General features: G+C 35.6%; 1 protein-coding gene across 4 annotated transcripts in view; it reads left to right on the top strand.

Moving 5' to 3' along the window:
* Positions 1–16,131, top strand: part of FSTL5 (follistatin like 5) — a 706,657-nt gene extending 690,526 nt beyond the window's left edge. For all 4 annotated transcript variants that reach the window (XM_038559137.1, XM_038559135.1, XM_038559136.1 and 1 more), the window contains one exon: positions 13,588–16,131. In XM_038559137.1, coding sequence (XP_038415065.1) covers positions 13,588–14,290 — 703 coding nt within the window. In that variant the 3' untranslated portion in view covers positions 14,291–16,131. The remainder of the gene's footprint in view (positions 1–13,587) is intronic.
* Positions 16,132–23,361: the final 7,230 nt, after the last annotated feature.

Below are 23,361 nucleotides of genomic sequence, written 5' to 3'. Positions count from 1 at the left end.
ATCTTCTCCCATTTAGTTTAGTTTTTAGTGTTTTTTTTTTTTTATGTACAGAAGCTTTTTATTTTGATGTAGTCCCAAAAGTTTATTTTTGCTTTTGTTTCTCCTGCCTCAAGAGACTTATCTAGAAAGATGTTGCTGTGGCCAATGTAAGAGAAATTACTGCCTATGCTCTCTCTTCTAGGATATCTATGGTTTCACTTCTCACAGGTCCTTGGTGCATTTTGAATTTATTTTTGTGTATGGTGTAAAAAAGTGGCCAGTTTCATTCTTTTGCATGTAGCTGTCCAGCTGTCCCACACCATTTGTTGAAGAGACTGTTTTTTACCCATTGGATATTCTTGCCTCTTTTGTTGAAGATTAACTGACTATGAAATGGTGGGTTTGTAGTCTGTGCTTTGTTTAGACGCTTAGTAAATGCATATTCAAGAATGAAATAATAAGCAATTATCATGAGGAGTACCTGAGCTTTTTATATAGACATCATACATATTGTTTTGTTTCTATTAGCATATAGAAATATATATTTCTTATTACAAAATGGACTATGCTCATTGAATAAAGATTGAGAACTTTTAAAATATGAGCTTAGTTCAGTCTCTAACCTTGACCAAAGTCAAACTTTGGACATGTTATCTTCAGTGCATGCGTGGGCTATGCTTATTTTATTTTTTAATGGTTTAATTATAGTGTACACACAACACTATGCTCTTTTCATATATCTGTACTGAATAAACATTAATCCTAACTTAGTTTTTTTTTATATTTTCAACATCTATATTCTATTGCAGCAAGTATCTATATCACCATTTACATATTCACTTATGTACAGACTTTTGGGTTGTTGACACATCTTTACTACTGTACGTGATAATATTATGAATATATTTATACAAAAATTTATTCATACTTATTATTATTCTCCCAGCACAGTCAACTAGAAAGTGAATTATAGCTAAAAAGAGTAAAAATATGTGAAAGACCCTTGAATCTAATTACTAATTATTTTCTACATGCAAGTTACACTGTTATTAGCAATAGAAGTGCCAATTTCATTGAGCACTTTAACATTATATATTCCTAATTGGTGAAATGAACATATCTCATTGCTCTAATTTTATTTAGTTGAAAAATAGTGGGGCTGGATGTTTTCTGTGTATATTTGGATACATATGTGCTGTATTGAAACCATAAAGAAGTTTATGTAGTAATAAGTACAATCTCCTTTTATAAGCATCCAGCACTTTTCTTTTTAGAAGATTAGACATATGGTTGAGTAACCTTCCAGTCCATTTCTTCTAGCAATTACATATAAATGCATTAAAATAGATAGTATTCTTTAAAATCTGGTATGTACTTCTTTAAAAAGTAACTGTTTTGGAGATACCACTATGTCATTACTAATAACCTATCATTTTTATAGCTGCAGTGTGAGATTTCATTTGGTGGATGGTTCATAGTGTATTTAAGCATTCCTTTAGTGTTTGACATTTAAAGTATTTCTAAATTTCCTTATTGCAACCAGTGCTGCGGTGAATATCTTTGTGCATGCTACTTTGTGGTCATTTATGAGCATTTATTAAGAGGAGATACGGAGAGGCCTCATTGCTTCATTAAAGCAGAGTCGTATTTTAATTTTAAGAGGTAATATCAAATTATTCTCCAAAAAGCTTAAAATAATTATACTTCCACCAATAGTATGTGAGAGAAGATATTCGATCACATCTTTACCAGTGTTGGATTTAAACACACTTTATTGTTGATACCACCAGATTGGTAAAAATAAATACCACATATTATTTGTTTTAACTTACATTCACTTAATTGTTTATGAAATTTTGAATATTTTGATGTTAATAGGCCATTCTTCCCTCATATGAGGAATTTCTTTGCTATTTTTTCTATTTAATATTTTGCTTTTTTGATTTTAGTAATTTATCATACAGTCAGAATATTGACTTTTTCAATTATATTTTGCTCATTTTATAGATTGCATTAACTATTTTTCATTGCAGAATGTAGTATTCTTTATCAAGTTTCACTTCTAGACTTTTAGGATGTGGGATCTTGCTTAAAAAGGTATCATCTTCTTCAATATTTGATGCTTTTAATACAGTTATAATACTGTTATTTAATATGGGCCTTTTTAATATTATCATAATATCATCATAGTTTCAACTCTTTCATCTTTTTAGGTATTATTTTGTGTAAAAACTGAGTTATATATACATTTTTCTTACTAGATAGCTGAAACCTCAAAATATGTAGCCTTTATCTTCTCTACAAATTTGAAAAACTATCTTTATTATATTTTTAACTTTCACAGTTCACATTAGTCTGTTTCTAAAATTTTTATTCTGTTCCATCAATATCTATATGTATTGCTGAAACACCACTAGATCAAGGCCAATTTTGAAATACATATTTTAAAGCAAGAGGAAAGTACTAGCCACTGCAATGATAAATATGAAGAATTAAGTGAGTTAGAAATTGCAAAGGGGAGGTAAAAGTATCCATCTTTAAAAATGATATGATTGAATATAAATAATACTAGAATATAAGCTAAAAACCTATTATAAAAATAAAATAATTCAAAATATTAAGGGGCACAAAAACCATGTTCAGAAATTAGTAACTTTATACATTCTGACAAAAAAACAAGACATAATGGAAAAAAGAATCCATTAACATTAACAAATAAAAGGTAAAATATCTATGAATATACCCAAGGAAAAATTAATTTTTCTTGATACAGCAATTAAAAATGAATCAAATACATAGAAATATATATATCATATTATTTAAAAAATATTAAAGCTTAATATATAAATATATTGATGTAAATAAACCCCTCAAATATATTAATATTTTAAAATTAGATAAGCTGATTCTAAAATGTGAGGTAAGAGTACTAGTCGTGTTCTAACTTAATAAACTGACTGTTCTAACTTGTAAAAAGTTTACAGAACACCGCACATGCACACATACAAATAGCCAATAAATTTTGAGAAAAAAAGTAGTTAGATTCATTTTCCTGGATATTTGTACATATTATATAGGCTAAATGAATAGAATAGTGCAAAATGTATCTATGAGGAAAGAAAAAGACTGATGAAAGAAGTAGAACATTCAGACATAGACTAAATGCATGTGGGCCAAGTCAATGGGAAGTGATGTACAATTTCATAAAGTAGCTGCTAATAGATACCTTCTTAAGAATAATTTTTAAAAAACCAGTTGGACCATTACCTTATATGATAGATGGTTGTAATAATGATGTCCAGTGAATCCTATCTCCCAATACCAATGCCTTTGGGTAGTTAATCCCCTTGCACATTGACTGTGGCATGTGATTTCTTTTTGCCCATGGAACATAAGCAAACAGGAGCCAAGCAGGGATTTGACAAGAGCTTTCCCTATTAGAATGTTGCAGTCACCTTTGAAGGAAGTCTTGTGAGCATCCTTGAGGAGAAAAAACCAGATGGAGAGAGGAAGGCTCACTCATGCCAGGCTTCCTGGCTGAGCTCAGCCATTGACCAACCCACCAGCTTAAGGAAGCCACGAGTACACATATTAAGGGAGTGATTAAGTAAAATATGGTGGATCATATTATAAATTTCTGATGAAAGACTATAAAGCAGTATAGGAAATAGGCACAGAATGTGAATATATCCTTAAAATGCAGTGTAGAAAGGAAAAAAATATGTGATATATATACCATATTGTCATTTGTATGAATGAAAAATACAAACAAAATAAGCAAAATCCTCCTCTTTCCCTTACTCCTGCATGCCTGAGAACACATACACAGATTAATAAAAAAAATTACCAAATCCAGATAAATTTTTGGATATATTACAAACCTTTAGTCTGTTAGGAAATAATTACTCATACAGTTTTGCTCTTACCTGAAGAAAATATAAAACTAATGGGAAAATAATAATACCATCACTGGTGTTAATCATGTGGATAACTTTTATCACATGATTTCTAACTTAGTTTTGCTAATTTGACAAAATATCATGGACTGGGTGGTTTCAACAACAGAAGTTTATTTCTCACAGTTCTAGAAGTTGGAAAGTCAGAGATCAGGGTGCCAACAACACGTCTGGGTTCTGGTGAACCTGTCGTCCTGGTTTGCTGATAACTGCCTTAGGTTGTGTCCTGAGAGAGAGAGAGAGAGAGAGAGAGAGAAATCATATCTTTGTGTTTCTTCTTTCAAGGGCACCATTCCCATTCAGGAGGGCTCTATCCTCATGACCTAATTTCCTCCCCAAATTTCCACCTCCAGATAACATCACATTGGGGATTATGCCTTCAACATAAGAATTTGAGGTGTGGAGGAGACACAATTCAGTCATAACATTTCACCCCTGGTTTCTCAAAAATTCTCACTTGAAAAATGCACTTGTTCTAATCCCAATAGTCCCAAAGGCTTTAACATGCTCCAGTATCAATTCTAAAGTCCAAAGTCTTACCCAAATGTCATCTAAATTACATATGGAAAAGACTCATTTCTGATTCACACTGAGGCAAAATTACTCTCTCTGTGAACCTGTGAAATCAAATATACTATGTGCTTCCAAAATTAAATGGGGGGGGGGGGGCACAGAAGATAGATACTCTATTCCAAAAGGGAGAAATAAGAGAGGATAAAGTGGTGATGAGTCCCAAACAAGTCTAAAATCGAGCAAAGCAAACTCCATGAGATTTTAAGACTTGAGAATAATCCTCTTTGACTTCCTGTTCTGACTTCCAGCCCCACTGCAGCTCTGCAGGGTGAGGGTTGCAGCACCAAGGCTCTGGGTGATGTTCCAGCCCTTTTCAAACTGAGACGGTTGCCCTGATGATCACTGAATCACCTTTGGAGTCATTTGTCCTTAATCTTGAAGAACAATGGATGTTCACGGATACAGAGATGTTTGGTCTTTTGCTATAAAATTCAAGAAGTCCAGCAACCTTCCTTCATTCCATCCTGTCTCCACCTCCATCTCTTTTGGTGCAAACTGGCATTCTCCCTGCTGGGTGACTGATGCGTTCTGTGGTTCACATCATGCTATATCCTTATCAAATGGCTGGTCTTCTGCACCCTCAATGTTCTTTTCTGAACATGCTTCACATTTTTTTTTTAATTATAGACAGGCTAAGATTTTTCCAAGTCTTTATGTTCTGGGTCCTTTTACTTAACAATTCTTCTTTTAATCTGTCTCCGTCTGCTCCCATTTTACCATAAGCAATCAGGAGGAACCAAATCACATCTTCAACACTTGGTTTATAAATCTTCTCAGCTGAATATCCAAGTTCATCATTCTCAAGTTCTACATTCCCTCAAATACTGGAACATGAACACGGTTTAACTAGATTCTCTCTTTCTTTATATTGTAAAGAAATGTCTTTCCTCCAATTTCCAAATGTCTTTCCCCCATTACCACGTGAGATCTCATCAGAATGGCCTTTACCAGCCATATTTCTACATCCCGTTCATGATTATTTATGTGTTCTCTAAGAAGATAAAGACTTCCTTTCCAGCTCTCCTCTTTTATTTCTGAACTCTCACCAACATTGCATGGCCCTTACCCAGCAAAATTGGCTTTTTCTAGCATGCACCTCAAAACCCCTCAATTCTCTATTGCTTACTCAGTTCCAAAGCCTCATCCACACTTGCAGAAATTTGTTGTAGCAGCACCTCATCTCTAGTACCAATGATGTTTTAGTCATTTCAGGCTACTTTAACAAAATATCACAGTGTGGGTGGCTTAAACAACAGAAATTTATCATGGTTCTGGAGGCTAGGAAGTCCGAGATCAGGATTCAACATGTTTAGGTTCTGGAGAGATTTCTCTTCCTAGTTTGCAGACTGCCATCTTGCTCTGTCCTCACCTGGTGGTGAGGGAGAAGGAGGGAGAGAGAGAGAGAGAGAGAGAGAGAGAGAGAGAGAGGAGAGAGCATCTCTTTTAAATCTCTTCTTCTAAGGGCACTAATCTAATCCATGAAGGCTCGTCCTCATAACCTAATTTCTTCCCAAAGGCCCCACCTCCAAACAGCATTATCATGGAGATTAGGGCTTCAACGCATGAATCTGGTGGGGCAGCCGGGGGGTGGGGGTGGGGGTGTCACAAACATTGAGTACATAGCAATTATTAAAAATATCTTACTAGTAACTAAAGGTAAGAGACATTTGCTCAAACTTTACCAAAAGTAAGAAAATGCAATCTAAAGAAGCATTCATTTCAGGGGGGAAATCAAGAATATCCTTCTTCCAGTTTGGAAAGTTATGCAATATTTTCTTTATCAATTGTCAAATTATCCCAATTGGAAACTAAACGTATATGTCACGATCCCTCACTCCATGTAACTCTGTATATTCACTAGAATTGAGTTTTTCAAAACTCTGGCTAAGGAAATCTGTGGCTTCTGTTTTGCATTTCTATCTCCAGGTACACACTCCACCTTTCTCTACTTTGCTTTCTAGCCCAGAAGGCTGCCTAATATGGCTTCTGGTTTGTTAGATCAATGAAACACCTGATCGGAGGTTGCACAAAGAAGGAGCATGAGACTAGAGTGTATAATCCCCCCTACCTTCCCGCCCCTGTTCCCTCATTCCTCCCCCATGTCTTTAGGTGACCAGCTATTTCTTTAGATCAAAGGTGACAGGTCCTCACATGACATAGCTCTCCACATAACTCCTTCCTACCCAGATAGAGCAGTGACAACAGCCTCATTGTTACTCTCCCCATATTACTGCACTGTCCCTTGTGACCAATTTCTATTTCACTGTAAACAATCTCTTCATTGCACCCTCCTTGATTTATTCTAATTGAAATTTATTCCTTTCCTTCTGGGATCCAGACTAATATAAACTCTCTCTTCACGTGAGAGCCTAGCAGAACCGAAATGTAAATTAGCAGCTGACACAGGGATAGCTATACCCATCCCTTTTCTCATCTTTGAAGAGGCTCCCTAAACACTTTTTGAAAGTCAGGGCATCCAATTATAAGTACCCCGCTGCTTGACTATAATTACCTTAAGGATAGGCGTGCATTTCCTCTCCATTTCCTTCATGAGGTTGTACAACGTGTACTGAACATAACAGCTTGTGAATAATACTGAATCTGGTCACACAGTGTCTAGAACCCAACTCATGGCAGACCTAGCTCGTTATTAAATCTTTCTTCCACCCATCATTTCTGTCTTGGAGGTATACAACAGACACATTGGTAGTATTTATTGACTCATCAATTTTGCTCTTGCCTTTATTTTACCTTCCTTTTGTATTTCCACCTCTGTGCTCACAAATCATTTCCCATTCATCTAATTACTATCTCCATTTCCATGATGTCATCCCTGCTCTATTTGTCAACTCCTGTGTAAAACACACCAGAATCGGAAAAATGGGTAAGATCCAAGAAGGTCTTATTTTCAGATTTTCATGTGTTTTTCCAAAACCAAGTTATGAAGAGCAACCAATCTTTTAAAATGCCATCTGAAAGCGTAGTTGTCAGGTTTGTTTTTTGTTTCTTTGTTTTTGTTTTTGTTTTTGTTTTGTTTTTTTTCCTAAGCTCTTAAGCTCTTCAAAAAGAGGTGGAGGAGTTTGGTCTTTGAAACATAGTTTGTAGTATAGTGGTGTGCGCAGAATTCTTAATAAATCTAGGTCTTTTTCTTTGTATGTCCCAGACACTAGAAGTGATAGACCTTTAGACACTGTATTAATTCTGTCAAGTAAGTAGGCCTCCTGAACATACCATAATTAAATTATACATTTATGTTTCAGTTTGGTCCAGAAGAATCAAACTCCCTACAGATCCAAACAATAGGATACCAGAGAAGAAAAAAAAAAAAAAATAGGGAATTTGGCATTCAGAAGCACATTCTGCTTTTTAAAGAAAAAATTTCTAAAACTGAAAGTGAAGAAGTAATGTTAAAATCTTTAATATAGAATCTCTATAATATACTTATAAAAGACAGGTAGGAGGCATCATGTGGTTTATTTTAGCTTTTCTAACCTATGTTTTGAAAACAGAAAACTTCAAAGTAGTATCATTTCTCAAAAACATCTAAGCTTTAGGTCTATTCAGAGACTGTCCTTGCTCTAGTTATAAATCTTTACTAAATGTGTCAATTCTATTTCTCTGTACCTCCCATCTCCCGAATATGAATGTGACCACTGTTTATGAACAGGTGTGTTTTACTGAGCTGTTTATGTGAAGTTCAGATAAAAACTAAATCCTCTGGTACTTGTGTAGGAACAGCATTCAATCTTTTCTTACAAGGGTCATTCTGGAATAATAGAAAACAACTAAATATAAAGGAATTCATAAACTAGTGAATGATGGCTCATGTCAGATTTATGCTCTGTGTCCATGAAAACCCTCCATCAGCCGTAACACAATGGAAGATGTCACTTCAATAGCACATTGTATGTGTGAGTTTATATATTAATTACATGGAAAGGAGGTTATAATTTGATTTCTTATCTGTTAAGCATCTCTTACCTTCCAATTAGAAAAATGAGATACTTATAATCCAATTAGAAAAAACAAGGTATTAATAATCCTGCCTACTATTATTATGAAGCACTAATTACTTGATCATATGTTTGGGATGTAGATTTTCACAAGCAAAATTCCAATATAATTAATTCCTAGGGCTGTTAAAGTGATTCTGTTCTGGAATTTCATTTCAAGAAACACAGTTTCTATTAATGAGACATCAGAAAAGTTTGGGAAACACTTTTGTTTTAGATGTGGATTGCACAGTGCTGTTTTTATAATAGGTTAGAGGGTCTGACTAATCCCACGTCCAAACACACAACTGCGGGGGTATAGCTCAGTGGGAGAGCGTTTGACAACAAACACACTCAGTCTGCACTTACTACTTCCCACTTGCAGCCGTTGATACACAGAGAAATACTCGTTTTAAAATCTAGGGAGGTGTAGGTGAGGAGATATGAGGAAAGAGCTCATGTGGGAATGGAGAGGGAGCATCAGGGACACTTGGCAGCTGGTAGTATGGGGACATGATGTCAGTGGTCAAAGACTGAAGGTCAACAGTAAGGAGAGCTGTTCAGGTGAGAATCTATGAGGACTCTGGGGCAAAGGCACTACTGTATTAAGACTCAGGAGATAAAATAATTGTCATTCTGCAAATATTACAAGGTTCTTTCACTCCATACTTTGAAGTGTTAACACTCTTGGCACTGGTCATAACAACCTAGTGCAGGCTATTAATTGCAATTATGGAATTCCTTCAGTAGCATCTCAGCCAGCAGAGTCGGGGGGGGGGGGACATGGCAGACGCCGTGGGGGGACAATAACTGGGAAATCACTCTGTGAGAACCTCTGACCAGACCCATTTGGGAACTCAGTGAGAGATACGGGGAAATCAGTCATTACTCAGGATGCAAGAAATGCAGCCTGGTCTTGCCGGGACGTGGAAGCCTTTGAGCAGCTCTTTATTGGGTGTCATCGTATTTCAACCATGCTTCTCTCTAAATCTGTTCTTTCCCCTCATTGCTAAACAACTTCTTTTACAAGGCTCTCGAATTGCCATGTCATAAGCTCTGACCGCAATTCTCCATCTCTTTAGATGTCCTAAAGTCTGCCTCAAAATTTTCTGTTACATCTAGTGAAAATCCTTGAGTAAGACAGGTGTCTATTTCAAATCCCATCCTTGTGCAGAGGTCAGAAATCACCCAGCACGCCATGGCTCACTGCTCCATGACCTCAGTAAGAACCAAAGCAGCCCCTCTAAAGAAGACGGAGTGAGCTAGACTGCCTTCATTTCTAACAATGTGAGAAATTTCGATGATCGGAGAATGGGTGTACCAGCCCTAGATCCTGTTGGCAAGACGTGAGAGCAAGAATAAAAATGTGAAATTCTATTGCAAGTGTGATCTCTGCTGCATATATAAGGGGTAAAATCTTGCCACGTTTGAGTAACACGATGTGCTTATTTTAAACACTGGGGATACTGGCTCTACAAATTGACCGTTTTTGTTCTTCCCGTTTAAGAATTATAATAATATGCCGTCCCGTAGGAAATATCATGTTGGACTCATAATGGGAGAATGAGGTTCCTTAAGGTACAAAGCAGGGGCAGGTTCTGTTTATTGAGAGTGTACTGTTTGCCTGGTAATAAACACACACTTAACTTTTATCCTCCAAGCAAGGTAGTACCTTTGTCCTCTTTTGGCTAACGAAGGCATTGAAACTCGTGGAAGTCAAGGACTTTACATGAGGTCACCTATCTATTATATCGAAAAACTGCATCATGAAACTAGATCTGCCTGGATTGAAAACCTCTATACTTCATCCTAACCAAGAAGTTCCCTTGTATGAATCACTTCCAGACCTCACCTTAAAGTACAAAAGCAGTAATTAAAGCTGAACTTCTTAAAAGCTTCTAAAATGAACTAGATCGATTACACTTCAGAAAAATAAAAATAATTCGTGAAAGAAAAACATGGCTCTAATTCTCTTCCGAGTCCAATAAGAAGTCCACCCAGTGCCGTACCAAGAGGTCCCCCTTTCCTAGCCTTATTAATTTCCTAGTGAAAGAAGTGATTCCGTAAGTTTTACTTCTCATTTCTTACAGTCTGCAACTTCCTACACATATTCTGACAAATATTAGACAAACTATGTTAGGCCTAGTCCTGGGCAGGATTTTATTATACTAAGCAGGCATGAAAGTTGAGAGCCTCGTAAATATTAATCACAGACTAATGAACAGTGGGAGATTTTTGAATATCAATCTGTACTAGGGGGAAATTTTGAATTAGAGACACCACGTCCTACCCAATAAATCAGTAGTGAAAAATTGAAGGCATTCTCATGCATCTGCTTATGTAGCTAGATCTCTAGTCCTAAAGGAGAGTGCAGCATGGATGCCAAAATAGATGTAATTTTATAACCCCACATGGAGCTTTTGCATTTTTAACCGAACCTTTTTTAAAATTTTAATTACCTGCAAAAAAGATTGAACTGTATTACAGAAAACTTGAGTGCATTCTTTAGTATTAGAGTTAAAATAGTTCACCAGCAGTTAGAGCTTGTCGCATTCTTCTTCATTAGCATTCACAAACCATTGCCCAAAGGGAATGGAAGACTCAAGGTTGAGAGAGGAGCCGAAATGCCAAAATTTGATTGGCTTATTGCTTTTATTAAATGTGCATATTACTTGCTTTTCTCTCTGGGCACATGTACAATGCATAACATTAAGAAAAAAGACAATCTCTTCCATCATTTTCAAAATTTCATAGTATCAGATACACACTGACATATCTTTAATGATTGTCCATTAATGGAGAAATATCCCTTTACAGTAATCAGAGCTAATTATTTATTAAGACAAATATGAGTCTGAGTATTGAGATCTAGGATTTTATGATCTTTTTGATGTGGACAAAAAATAATGGGGCTCAGCTTTCAGTTTGAGGGTTTTTTTATTCTTTAATATTCAGATAGCTTTTAAAACCTGTGCTAGGCAATTAATATTTTAATAGAAACAGTTAGAAATGATTTTTAATCACATGTATGCTGCTTCATACCATTATAATCAAAACTAAATTTTATCCTAAATAGGTATGATGTGAGCTGTGTTTACTGAAATGACACAAACACAGTTATTAAGGACACAGGAAAGGAGAAGAAAGATCGAGGAAATAAGCCAGAAATGGTGACTGTCACCAGAAATATTATTTTCAAAATGATTACTTTATTCCACCTCGTGTAAATAAAATAAGCAATAACTACTAAATTAAGTAATAGTATAGCAGGATGCTATAATTAAGCATTAATCACTACATTTTCCATTTTTGTTACTAAAATTCCTAGACTCATTGAAAGCAGGGAGAGTTATGTTGACCTACAGTGTATTCCCAGTGCCTCATATTCTATTGAATATTTCAATATTTCAATAAATATTTACAACTTTTTAGAAAAAGAGTAGATACACATTATAGTTATCCTTTTGTGTAGATGAAGTTGTCATCTCTCTAAAGTGTCACAACAAATAGTGTCTTCACATATGTTTAAAGAGCTAAAATTAATATGGCTTCCCAACTACATGCAATATAATAACATAAAAGCAGTTACAACTTTGCATCTATTTTATTAAAGAATTTGTGTTTATGCACTTGTGTCTTCCACAATTACAACACAAAGATTGATTCTTTGAAAACACTAATCTAATCTTTCCTATGATATTAAAGGCGAGTTTATTTTTTGAGATTGCCATATGCTTATATTTGAAATTTTAGGGAGTTTATCCTGGATGCACCATATTTATTTATATATAATGTGTGGAAATGGTCTTTTTTTTACATAAATAACATTTTGTGTATCAAAATCTGCATATCAAAAATGAACTTGCACAGGTGACAACATAATAGGTTATCTTCAGAGTTTTTGTTTGTTTTACTGTGCCACAAGTCATCTTATTTTTAAGATGCACATTCAATGTAATAATAGACCCCTGGCTTTTTTAAGATATATATTTATGGAGCCTTTGAAAATACTAGGATGTGTTTTAACTGATATTATTAACAAAAACTAAGTAAGAGTCCTTCAAAATTTGATTTACCCAGTATCCATTTTGAATATAATTTTATATAGTAGTCCCATCTCATTTTATCTTATTCAACTTACTTATCTTTGCTATGGGCCCACTGGCTTTATAAGCCATGGTTTCAAAATATATTTACACTTCTCACAGGGACTTATAATGTTTTATAGCTAGTATTCAAGACAAATGCCTTGAAAGGCACTGAAGTAATTAAATAGGCCACCAAAGTAAATAAGAAATATTTACTTTTAAATTAACAGGAAAAATCATAAATCCTTAAGGTTCATCATGTTTTGATATAAGATAACCAATATGATGCAATTATATCACCAAAAACGATAATATAAGCATGGCAAGGTTGAAAAATGCAACCTGTATTTAAAACTTATAATAAAATAAGTGTTAAAATCATAAAAGTAGTTAATAGAGGTAATCTTAAAATCTAATAAATAGAAGTTTAATAGTTCTATACCAAAAAAAAAAAAATCTGCATTTATTAAGGTGGTCTTGTAAGGCAGCTTAAGAAGAGAAAAATGTGGATAATTGTCTAAGTATCGATGAATGTCAGCTTCCTGGTGATCTTAAGACAAAATAAGAAGTAAACAAAGCAAGCGAAATAGATATATATTCAAGTATTTTATTCTTGTTGACTTTAATAGCAGTAAACTAAGCTTATTTGATATTAGAAGGATTAGAAACACACAAAATAACAAAATAATGTTTACTTTTTTACCCTGTATGGTAAAGGTAAAATCTGTTCTTCTAAGTTGTTAGATATACTGCTTTTAATTATTTTGTTTTCTACACCATGAGTTACAATTGTTTGGCTGTAACGAAAGAATGACCTAGAGAAAGGAGAAGAGTGGCACAATTTAAAGTTTAATTCTAACCTGACTGTGACACAAACTGCTGCAGAGCCTGACATTTAATGCCTAGACTAGGGATGGCCCTTTCCACCTGCCCACATTACATTTTCAGGTGGGAATCAGTCTATAGTTTCCTGTCTAACTTTGGTTTTCATCTTTTCAGGTTTGGATTTATTCTTCACAAAGATGAAGCTGCACTACAAAAAATTGATCTTGAAACCATGTCATACATCAAGACAATTAACTTGATGGACTATAAGTGCATTCCTCAGTCACTGGCGTATACACACTTGGGAGGATACTACTTCATTGGCTGCAAGCCTGACAGCACGGGGGCAGTCCCACCACAGCTTATGGTGGACGGTGTAACCGACTCAGTCATCGGATTCAATAGTGATGTTACAGGCACTCCATATGTCTCTCCAGACGGGCATTATCTTGTCAGCATTAATGATGTGAAGGGTCTTGTAAGGGTCCAGTACATTACCATCAGAGGAGAAATACAGGACGCTTTTGATATTCACACAAATCTGCATATATCTGATCTGGCATTTCAGCCATCCTTTACCGAAGCCCATCAGTACAACATCTACGGCAGTTCAAGCACACAGACTGATGTGCTCTTCGTGGAGCTCTCCTCTGGGAAGGTTAAGATGATAAAGAGTCTAAAGGAACCACTCAAGGCAGAAGAATGGCCTTGGAACCGGAAGAACAGGCAAATCCAGGACAGTGGCTTGTTTGGTCAATACCTGATGACGCCTTCCAAGGACTCCCTCTTTATACTAGATGGACGACTCAATAAGTTAAACTGTGAGATCACTGAAGTGGAGAAAGGAAATACAGTCGTTTGGGTTGGAGATGCCTAGGAAATGCCTAGGAACCCTTATCAGATAATAATGGAATGAAGAGTTTTCCAGTACATTGCACTTAATCCATTGTTTAAATTTCAGCTTAACTTTCCAAGATTATACCCTAGTCAAGCATAAGTTACTTGGTTGGCCCAAATAAAATAGACTTTTTTTTTTTTTTTTTGCAAAGATGCACACAATTAGTAATATTGGTTGATTAGAAATATTTAACACCGCATTTAATAAGAAACTACATCAATCACAAGAATCAAACCTATAATTACACATTTTAAGCCAATAAAATAGAAATTTAAATACTTACAAAAAATAACTGCAGGGAATTTCAGATGACTTTAAGCACCATTTCATTTTGGGGGTGGTTTATCTCTTATTTTTTCTTTCCACTTTTCGGTATGCTTAAACTAGAAATAAAAAGGTGTTGTGGAACCTTAAAATTCTTACTTCAAAATATTCCGTCCCATCCACTGTTTATAATCTTTTGTGCCTTGTAGGGAATGTCACAAGAGGAAAAGGTAGGCTAAAAGCTGCATACTGAACACCCTCATAACTACAAATCTTTTGTCATTAGAAGAGAAAAGTTCGGCGTCTCTTGCGCCAAATCCTATCGTCGGCATTGGGTTCAACCTCAACGAAATGTCATTTGAAGGCATAAGTTGGCCTTAGGTTGTATACAGGTGACAAACTCTATTTGAAACTTAACCATATGGTCTGCAGCATGCGGCAGAACGTGGGGAGGAAGGGAGGAAAAGGAATTATGGAAAGCTGTTTGCAATGTATTCTCTTCATTTTGCTTGTCGTCATTGGAGTGAATTGTATTTTTGATGCAAGTTTGTCTCAGATGTTAACTACTTACAAATGTTTCTTATTAGCAGAATAGATTTTTTTTTTTCATGTAGTCCAGTGTTGAATCAGCAGGAACTTTCAGCTTTAAAAATGAAGTCTCATTTGTGTCTGCTTAGAGTAAAGCACATGTAGGGAAATTACCACCTGGGAGAAAATACTGGCTAGAGACCTGAGAAGTATTAGTGGCTTAGGAGAATTAGTAGCGGAAATTGGGACTAGGGGCTAGCTCCACAGTGGTGAGGAAAGTCGAACTTCACTATCGCCTTGGTAATTTAAATATAACTCATCAAAGAACTTCATTCCTTGAGAACTTTCCTCAATGACTTCTGCTCAACTCTTAAATAACCCTTAAATGACCTTCTCATTAACTATGTGCTATGGTTTGAAACCTAACTAATTCTCTTATTTGAGACACTAGAGAAGTAAAAATGATTGCTTCTTTAAAAAAATGAGGAAATAAAAGGCTAATAGAAGTGGATTAAAGCTAGAAATGGTTTATTGAAATAAGCAGATAATTATCTAGGCTTAAGGTCATATACATGTTTGGAGACTCTATTTTTTTCTTTAGTTGTTGCTAAAAATGCTAATGGGCTGTTGAAACGACCTCCGTTTACTGAAGGTAATCCAATAAGGTCTTTTTTAAATACAAATTTGACTCAAGTTTAAATTGTATAAAACTGCTTAGAAACCTGAAATTTTATAGTGTGTAATACCTTATGTATATATAGCATCCTGAGCTGTGTAATATGGTAGATTTCTTCTTAGCTTAAGGAAACATATGGGAGGTAGATTTAATAAACAACACAAATCAACTTATGTTTCTACTTACCTGCTTTCCTTTTTAGCAAGTTTCTCCCTTGTGAACATGAACCATATAAAGTGTCTAATGATTTAATGTAAGTCTGTCCCATACATCCTTCTTTGGTAGCTTACACCATGTGGATGCTCTGTCTGTAGACATTGCTTGATAAAAGAATAAACCTCTTAAATTTTAACCCTTAAGAGTCCAGTCCATGTTTTAACGTGCATACCTGTGCTTTATTTTGTACTACCTCCTAGTGCTTTCCAACACAGCCTGATGCTCTGCATTATTTTGAAAGTCGATCAGCTGGGGTAGAGGGCCAGTAAAGTGAGGTCAATCAAGGAAAGGCAATTTAGTTTGTCTTTTTACATGAAATATAAATTGTATTGCAAATAACAATCTCGTCAATAATGTGGGTATGTCTAAAAGATGAAAGCTTAGAAAAACCAGGATGGGGCATCTGGGTGGCTTAGTTGGTTAAGGGTCTGATCAGCTCGGGTCATGATCTCAGGGTCCTGGGATCAAGCCCTGCCTAGGGCTCTGTGTTCACTGCGGAGTCTGCTTCTCTCTCTCCTTCTGTCTCTGTCCCTGCCCTCCTTGTGCGCTCTCTCTTAAATAAAGAAATAAAACCTTAAAAAAAAAAAAAGAAAGAAAGAAAAAGAAAAGAAAAAAATAAAAACCAAAATAAAATAATGAGGTAATTGCACTAAAAAAATAATAAAAAAATTTCTAACATGAAATAGTAGATTTGTAATAAGTAGGGGCAAAAGTGAGGCAATAGCGATACAGGATGCTAGAATGAGAGAAGGTGTGAAACCAGGAATGGGAATAGGATGTGGGAGGTCCTTGATGGAGGACCTTGACCTCCATCAAGAAGTAAAGGTTTCATGTAAAGAATGTAATAGAGATAAAGCAAGTAGGGTAGGTTACAATAAGATTGTGGAGGGAGGGAGGTGAAGAATGAAAGAAACCAATTTAAAGAGTTCAGATATTATCCAGACAACAAGGACCCAATAATTTTTAAAAAGAGAAATGACAGTGAAAATGACACTTTAAATTTGTATCATTTGTATTTGTATTATTTGTAATGGAATGAAGATTTGACTGAAGAAAAGGGAGATTAAAAGAGGTATCAGTCGGGAGGCTACTGCAACAGGTGAGTTTATGATCTTTAATACAAGACAATTAAATTGAAAGTATATAGTATGAAATAGGACATATTAAGGAACCAGACATGAAATGGCAACTGAATAAATATGAGGCATAATAAAAAGAGAATCTCAAATATGATATCACTGATAACACATAGGAAAGCCATGAAGGAGAAACAGATTTTGGATCAGAGAATAATGATTTAGATAAAAGGCAAATTAAGTGAAAATATTAGGCAATGGAATATATTCCCAGAGAAATGTCATCATGTGTGGCAAACCAACCACCTTCCGTTTAATTGCATCCATGTAAAGTTGAAACACATCGTTTTAAAAATGCAACTTCGAACCCTATTGCCTTTCGAACTCCCACTCAAAAATTTTTTATAGGGTTTTCTCTTGAGAAATAAGCTAGTTTGATGGATTTTACATTCACTAGTGAATATTTTACAGGATGAAACAACATGTTTAATCATATCTGACAATTACACAAATTTTAAAGTGAGAACAAATTTAAGAATACTGCTATGGTAGAAATCAATACAAGTTGAACATGGACCACCCAAAGTTACAACCTTAAAAAGTCATCAGGGGCTACTTCTAATGCCCCTTGTTCATATTTCTACCATTTATGTGTTCCCGTATGAATGGAAAAAGAGAACAAAAGCAGCACTTTATCAAAAACGCTGTAATATCATTTGTCTCTCCTGGGAAACTTCATATACAGAAATGTATTCTGAAAATCATGCTAAAGTTCTTGTTTGCAGTCTTAAGTTGTGGTAACTTTTCTCATCCTCTCAGAAGACTAAGTCTTAACCAGAGCACATGAGCGTATTTTTGTTTGTTTGCATTTAAAATTATCTAGTCCTATTAGTAATTGGTAATTAGTAATTTCAATAATATTCATCAGTGAAATGTACCTGTCTCTATGGTATTTAATGGGTACAGCACAGCTATTTTCCAGTGATTTATAGCTACACCTGGTGACTTAGAAAAGTTTTAATTGTTCTTTTATACTAGAGTTCAGTGATGATAAAATTCCCAATGTTTGGAGATTTGTATTTAAATACACAATTAAATTTGGAGGAAGTATAATTTGCCTGAAATTGAGAAGGCAATGTATTAAAATAGCAAACATATTCTGTTTTAATATTTGATAAACATTTAAAAATGATCTGCAAATATACATTTCACCACTTTTAAAATAATCAAAATTACCTTAGTGTCAAAGGAATGTACTGTTACTTCAATTAAAAAAATACCTGTATTCATGTGTATAAATTATTTTTGCACTTCCATGAAAAATTACAATGTTCTTTTATACCTGGATTTGCATACTTGTTCAGCGTGACAACGTCCAAGTGAAAAGTCTCATGATAATCAAGATAAGGACTCAACATACATGAAAATATATAGCCATTAGAAATAAATAATCACTAAATTACTTTTACTGTGCCTTAATTTACCCACCTATTTTCAAGCCAGTTTTACTCCTAATTCAAGTTCTATACTATGGACAGAACTATTAGCACAGAATAGCAAAGCATTCAACATTAGAGTTTAGGAATAAAATACAATTCATGAATATCTCTAGATCAGTAAACATCCTTTTGATACATTAATTGCTCTTTAGGGAAACAAATAAATTGAGCAAAAATAAATATGTAGATTAAAGATATCATATAAATAGCTTATGAATTTTACATAATTTAAAAAACTTGATTTTTGACAGAAAATATGATTTCACTTTGTCTATTTTGGTGCAAATGTGCCACATACCATGTAGTTTTTCATATTGCATCAATTAGACATCTCACTGTGTGTATGTCTGTGTGTGTGTTAATTTGAGCACATGCAAAAATGGAGATGTATCTAAAATATTGGAGAACTTAATTTAATTTTTTATTTAAATTCAATTTGCCAACATATAGTATAACACCCAGGGCTTGTCCGAAAAGTGCCCTCCTTACTGCCCTTCACCCAGTTACCCCATACCCCCCTCCTCTTCTCCCCTTCTACAACCCTTTGTTTCCCAAAGTTAGGAGTCTCTAATGGTTTATCTCCCTCTCTAATTTTTCCCACTCAGTTCCCCTCCCTCCCCTCACGGTCCCTGTCACTATTTCTTATATTCTACTTATGAGTAAAACCATATGATGATTGTCCTTCTCCAATTGACTTACTTCACTCAGCATAATACCCTCCAGTTCCATCCACATCGAAGCAAATGGTGGGTATTCATCGTTTCTAAAGGCTGAGGAATATTCCATTGTATACATAGACCACATCTTCTCTATCCATTCATCTTTCGATGGACGCCGAGGCTCCTTCCACAGTTTGGCTATTGTGGACATTGCTGCTATGAACCTTGGGGTGCAGGTGTCCTGGCGTTTCACTGCATCTGTATCTTTGGGGTAAATCCCCAACAGTGCAATTGCTGGGTCGTAGGGCAGATCTATTTTTAACTCTTTGAGGAACCTCCACACAGTTTCCCAGAGTGGCTGCACCAGTTCACTTTCCCACCAACAGTGCAAGAGGGTAACCCCTTTCTCCACATCCTCTCCAACATGTGTGGTTTCCTGCCTTGTTAATTTTCCCCATTCTCACTGGTGTGAAGTGGGATCTCATTGTGGTTTTGATTGTATTTCCCTGATGGCAGGTGATGCGGAGCATTTTTTCACCTGTCTGTTGACCATTTTTAGGTCTTCTTTGGGGAAATGTCTGTTCATGTCTTTTGCCCATTTCTTGACTGTTTTGTTGTTTGGGTGTTGAGCTTGATAAGTTCTTTATAGATCTTGGATACTACCCCTTTATCTGACAGGTCATTTGAAATATCTTCTCCCATTCTGTAGGTTGTCTTTTAGTTTTGTTGATTGTTTCCTTTGCTGTGCAGAAAATTTTTATCTTGATGAAGTCCCAATAGTGCATTTTTGCTTTTGTTTCCCTTGCCTTCATAGATGTGTATTGTGAGAAGTTGCTGTGGCCACGTTCAAGAAGTTGTTGCCTGTGTTCTCCTCTAGGATTCTGATGGATTCTTATCTCACATTTAGATCTTTCAACTATTTCGAGTTTATCTTCGTGTGTGGTGGAAGAGAATAGTCTAGTTTCATTTTTCTGCACGTGGTTGTCCAATTCTCCCAACACTATTTATTTTTTATTTTTTATTTTTTATTATTATTTTTTTTAAGTAAAAGCTTTCTTTTTTTATTTTTATTTATTTATGATAGTCACAGAGAGAGAGAGAGAGAGAGTCAGAGACACAGGCAAAGGGAAAAGCAGTCTCCATGCACCGGGAGCCCGACGTGGGATTTGATCCTGGGTCTCCAGGATCGCGCCCCGGGCCAAAGGCAGGTGCCAAACCGCTGCGCCACCCAGGGATCCCTCCCAACACTATTTATTGAAGAGACTGTCTTTTTTCCATTGGATAGTCTTGCCTCCTTTGTCGAATATTAGTTGCCCATAGAGTTGAGGGCCTATTTCTGGGCTCTCTATTCTGTCCCATTGATCTATGTGTCTGTTTTTGTGCCAGTACCAAAATGTCTTGATGATCATATCTTTGTAATACAGCTTGAAGTCAGGCTTTGTGATGCCCCCAGCTTTGGTTTTCTTTTTCAACATTCCTCTGGCTATTTGGGTTATTTTCTGGTTCCAAACAAATATTAAGATTATTTATTCCAACTCTGTGAAGAAAGTCCATGGTTATTTTGATAGGGATTGAGTTGAATGTGTAAATTGCTCTGGGTAGCATAGATACTATCACAATATTTATTCTTCCAATCCATGAGAGTGGAATATCTTTATTTCCATCTCTTTCCATCTTCCTGGATTTCTCTCATAAGTATTCCATAGTTTTTAGGGTATAGATTACCTTACCTTTACCTCTTTTACCTCTTTGGTTAGGTTTATTCCTAAGTATCTTATGCTTTTGGGTGCAATTGTAAATGGTATTGACTCCTCAATTTCTCTTTCCTCAGTCTCATTGTTAGTGTCTAGAAATGCCACTGATTTCTGGGCATTGATTTTGTATCCTGCCACATTGCTGAATTGCTGTATGAATTCTAGCAATCTTGGGGTGGAGTCTTTTGGGTTTTCTATGTACAGTATCATATCATCTGCGAAGAGGGAGAGTTTGACTTCTTCTTTGCCAATTTGAATGCACTTTATTTCTTTTTGTTACCTGATTACTGAGGCTAGGACTTCTAGTACTATGTTGAATAGCAGTGGGGAGAGTGGACATCCCTGTCATGTTCCTGATCTTAGGGGAAAGGCTCCCAGTGTTTCCCCATTGAGATTGATAGTCACTGTGGGATTTTCATAAATGGCTTTTATGATATTGAGGAATGTTCCCTCTATCCCTACACCCTGAAGAGTTTTGATAAGGAATGGATGCTGTATTTAATCAAATGCTTTCTCTGCATCTATTGGGAGGATCATATGGTTCTTGTCTTTTCCCTTGTTGATATGATCTATCACATTGATTGTTCTATGAATGTTGAACCAGCCTTGCATCCCAGGGATAAATCCCACTTGGTCATGGTGAATAATCTTCTTAATGTATTGTTGAATCCTATTGGCTAGTGTCTTGGTGGGAATTTTTGCATCCATGTTCATCAGGGATATTTGTCTATAATTCTCCTTTTTGGTGGGGTCTTTGTCTGGTTTAGGGATCAAGGTGATGCTGGCCTCATAGAACGAGTTTGGAAGTATTCTGTCCATTTCCATCCTTCAAAACATCTTGAATAGAATAGGTATTATGATTATTTAAATGTTTGGTAGAATTTCCCTGGGAAGCCATCTGGCCCCAGCCTTTTGTGTCTTGCGAGGTTTTTGATGAGTGCTTCGATATCCTTCCTGGTTATTTGCCTGTTCAGATTTTCTATTTATTCCTGTTCCAGTTTTGGTAATTTGTAGGTTTCCAGAAATGCATCCATTTCTTCCAGGTTGTCCAACTTGTTGGCATATAGTTGCTCATGAGACATTTTTAAAATCATTTGTATTTCCTTGATATTGGTTGTGATCTCTCCTCTTTAATTTGTGATTTTATTAATTTGAGTCTTTTCTCTTTTCTTTTTAATAAGACTGGGTAGAGGTTTATCTATCTTATTAATCCTTTCAAAGAACCAGCTCCTGGTTTTGTTGATCTGTTCTGCATTTCTTCTGGTCTGTCTCTATTTCATTGAGTTCTGCTTGAATCTTTATTATCTCTCTTCTGACTGGTTTAGGCTTTATTTGCTCTTCTTTCTCCAATACCTTTCGGTGCAATACCTTTCAGTGCAAGTGAAATTTGTGTATTTGATTTTTTTTTCTAATTTTTTTTAAGGAAGGCTTGTATTGTGGTGTATTTCCCTCTTAGCCTCACTTTTGCTATATCCCCAAAATTTTAAACAGTTTTACTTTCATTTTCATCATTTTTCATGAATCTTTTTAATTCTTCTCTAATCTCCTGCTTGACCCATTCATCTTTCAGTAGGATGCTTTGTAGCCTCCATGTGTTTGAGTTTCTTCCAAATTTCTTCTTGTGATCGAGTTCTAGTTCCAAAGGCATTGTGGTCTGAAAATATGCAGGGGACAATCCCAATCTTTCCGTAGCAGTTGAGACCTATTTGTGACATAGTATGTGGTCTGTTCTGAAGAAAGTTCCATGTGCACTTGAGAAGAATGTGTATTCAGTTGAATTAGGATGGAAAGTTCTGTATATATCTGTGAAATCCATTTGGTCCAGTGTATCATTCAAGGCGCCTGTTTCTTTGGCGATGTTCTCCTTAGAATATTTGTCTTTTGCTGAGAGTGCTGTGTTGAAGTCTCCTACTATTAATGTATTATTATCTATGCATCTCTATACTTTGGTTATTAATTGATTGATATACTTAGCAGCTCCCACATTAGGGGCATAAATATTCATGATTGTTAGGCCTTCTTGTTGGATAGACCCTTTAAGCATGATATAGTGTTTCTCTTCATCTCTTATTACAGTCTCTGAAATAAATTTAATCTGATATACTTTATCTGATATGAGGATTGCTACCCCAGCTTTCTTTTGAGGACCATTGGAATGGTAAATGATTCTCCACCCCCTCATTTTCTTGCTGGGCCAGTTTGGTGGTCCCATATTCTTTCAGTTTCTGCCTATTCTGGAAGCCCTTTATCTTTCTTTGCATTCTGAATGACAGCCTTGCTGGATAAAGTATTCTTGGCTGCATGTTTTTCCTGAATATGTCATGCCATTCCTTTCTGGCATTCCAGGTCTCTGGGACTACGTCTGCTCTTAATCTGAT

This window comes from Canis lupus, chromosome 15, assembly GCF_011100685.1.
Source record: "Canis lupus familiaris isolate Mischka breed German Shepherd chromosome 15, alternate assembly UU_Cfam_GSD_1.0, whole genome shotgun sequence".
NCBI classification, from domain to species: Eukaryota; Metazoa; Chordata; class Mammalia; order Carnivora; family Canidae; genus Canis; species Canis lupus.
This window is presented reverse-complemented; position numbering and strand designations above follow the sequence as displayed.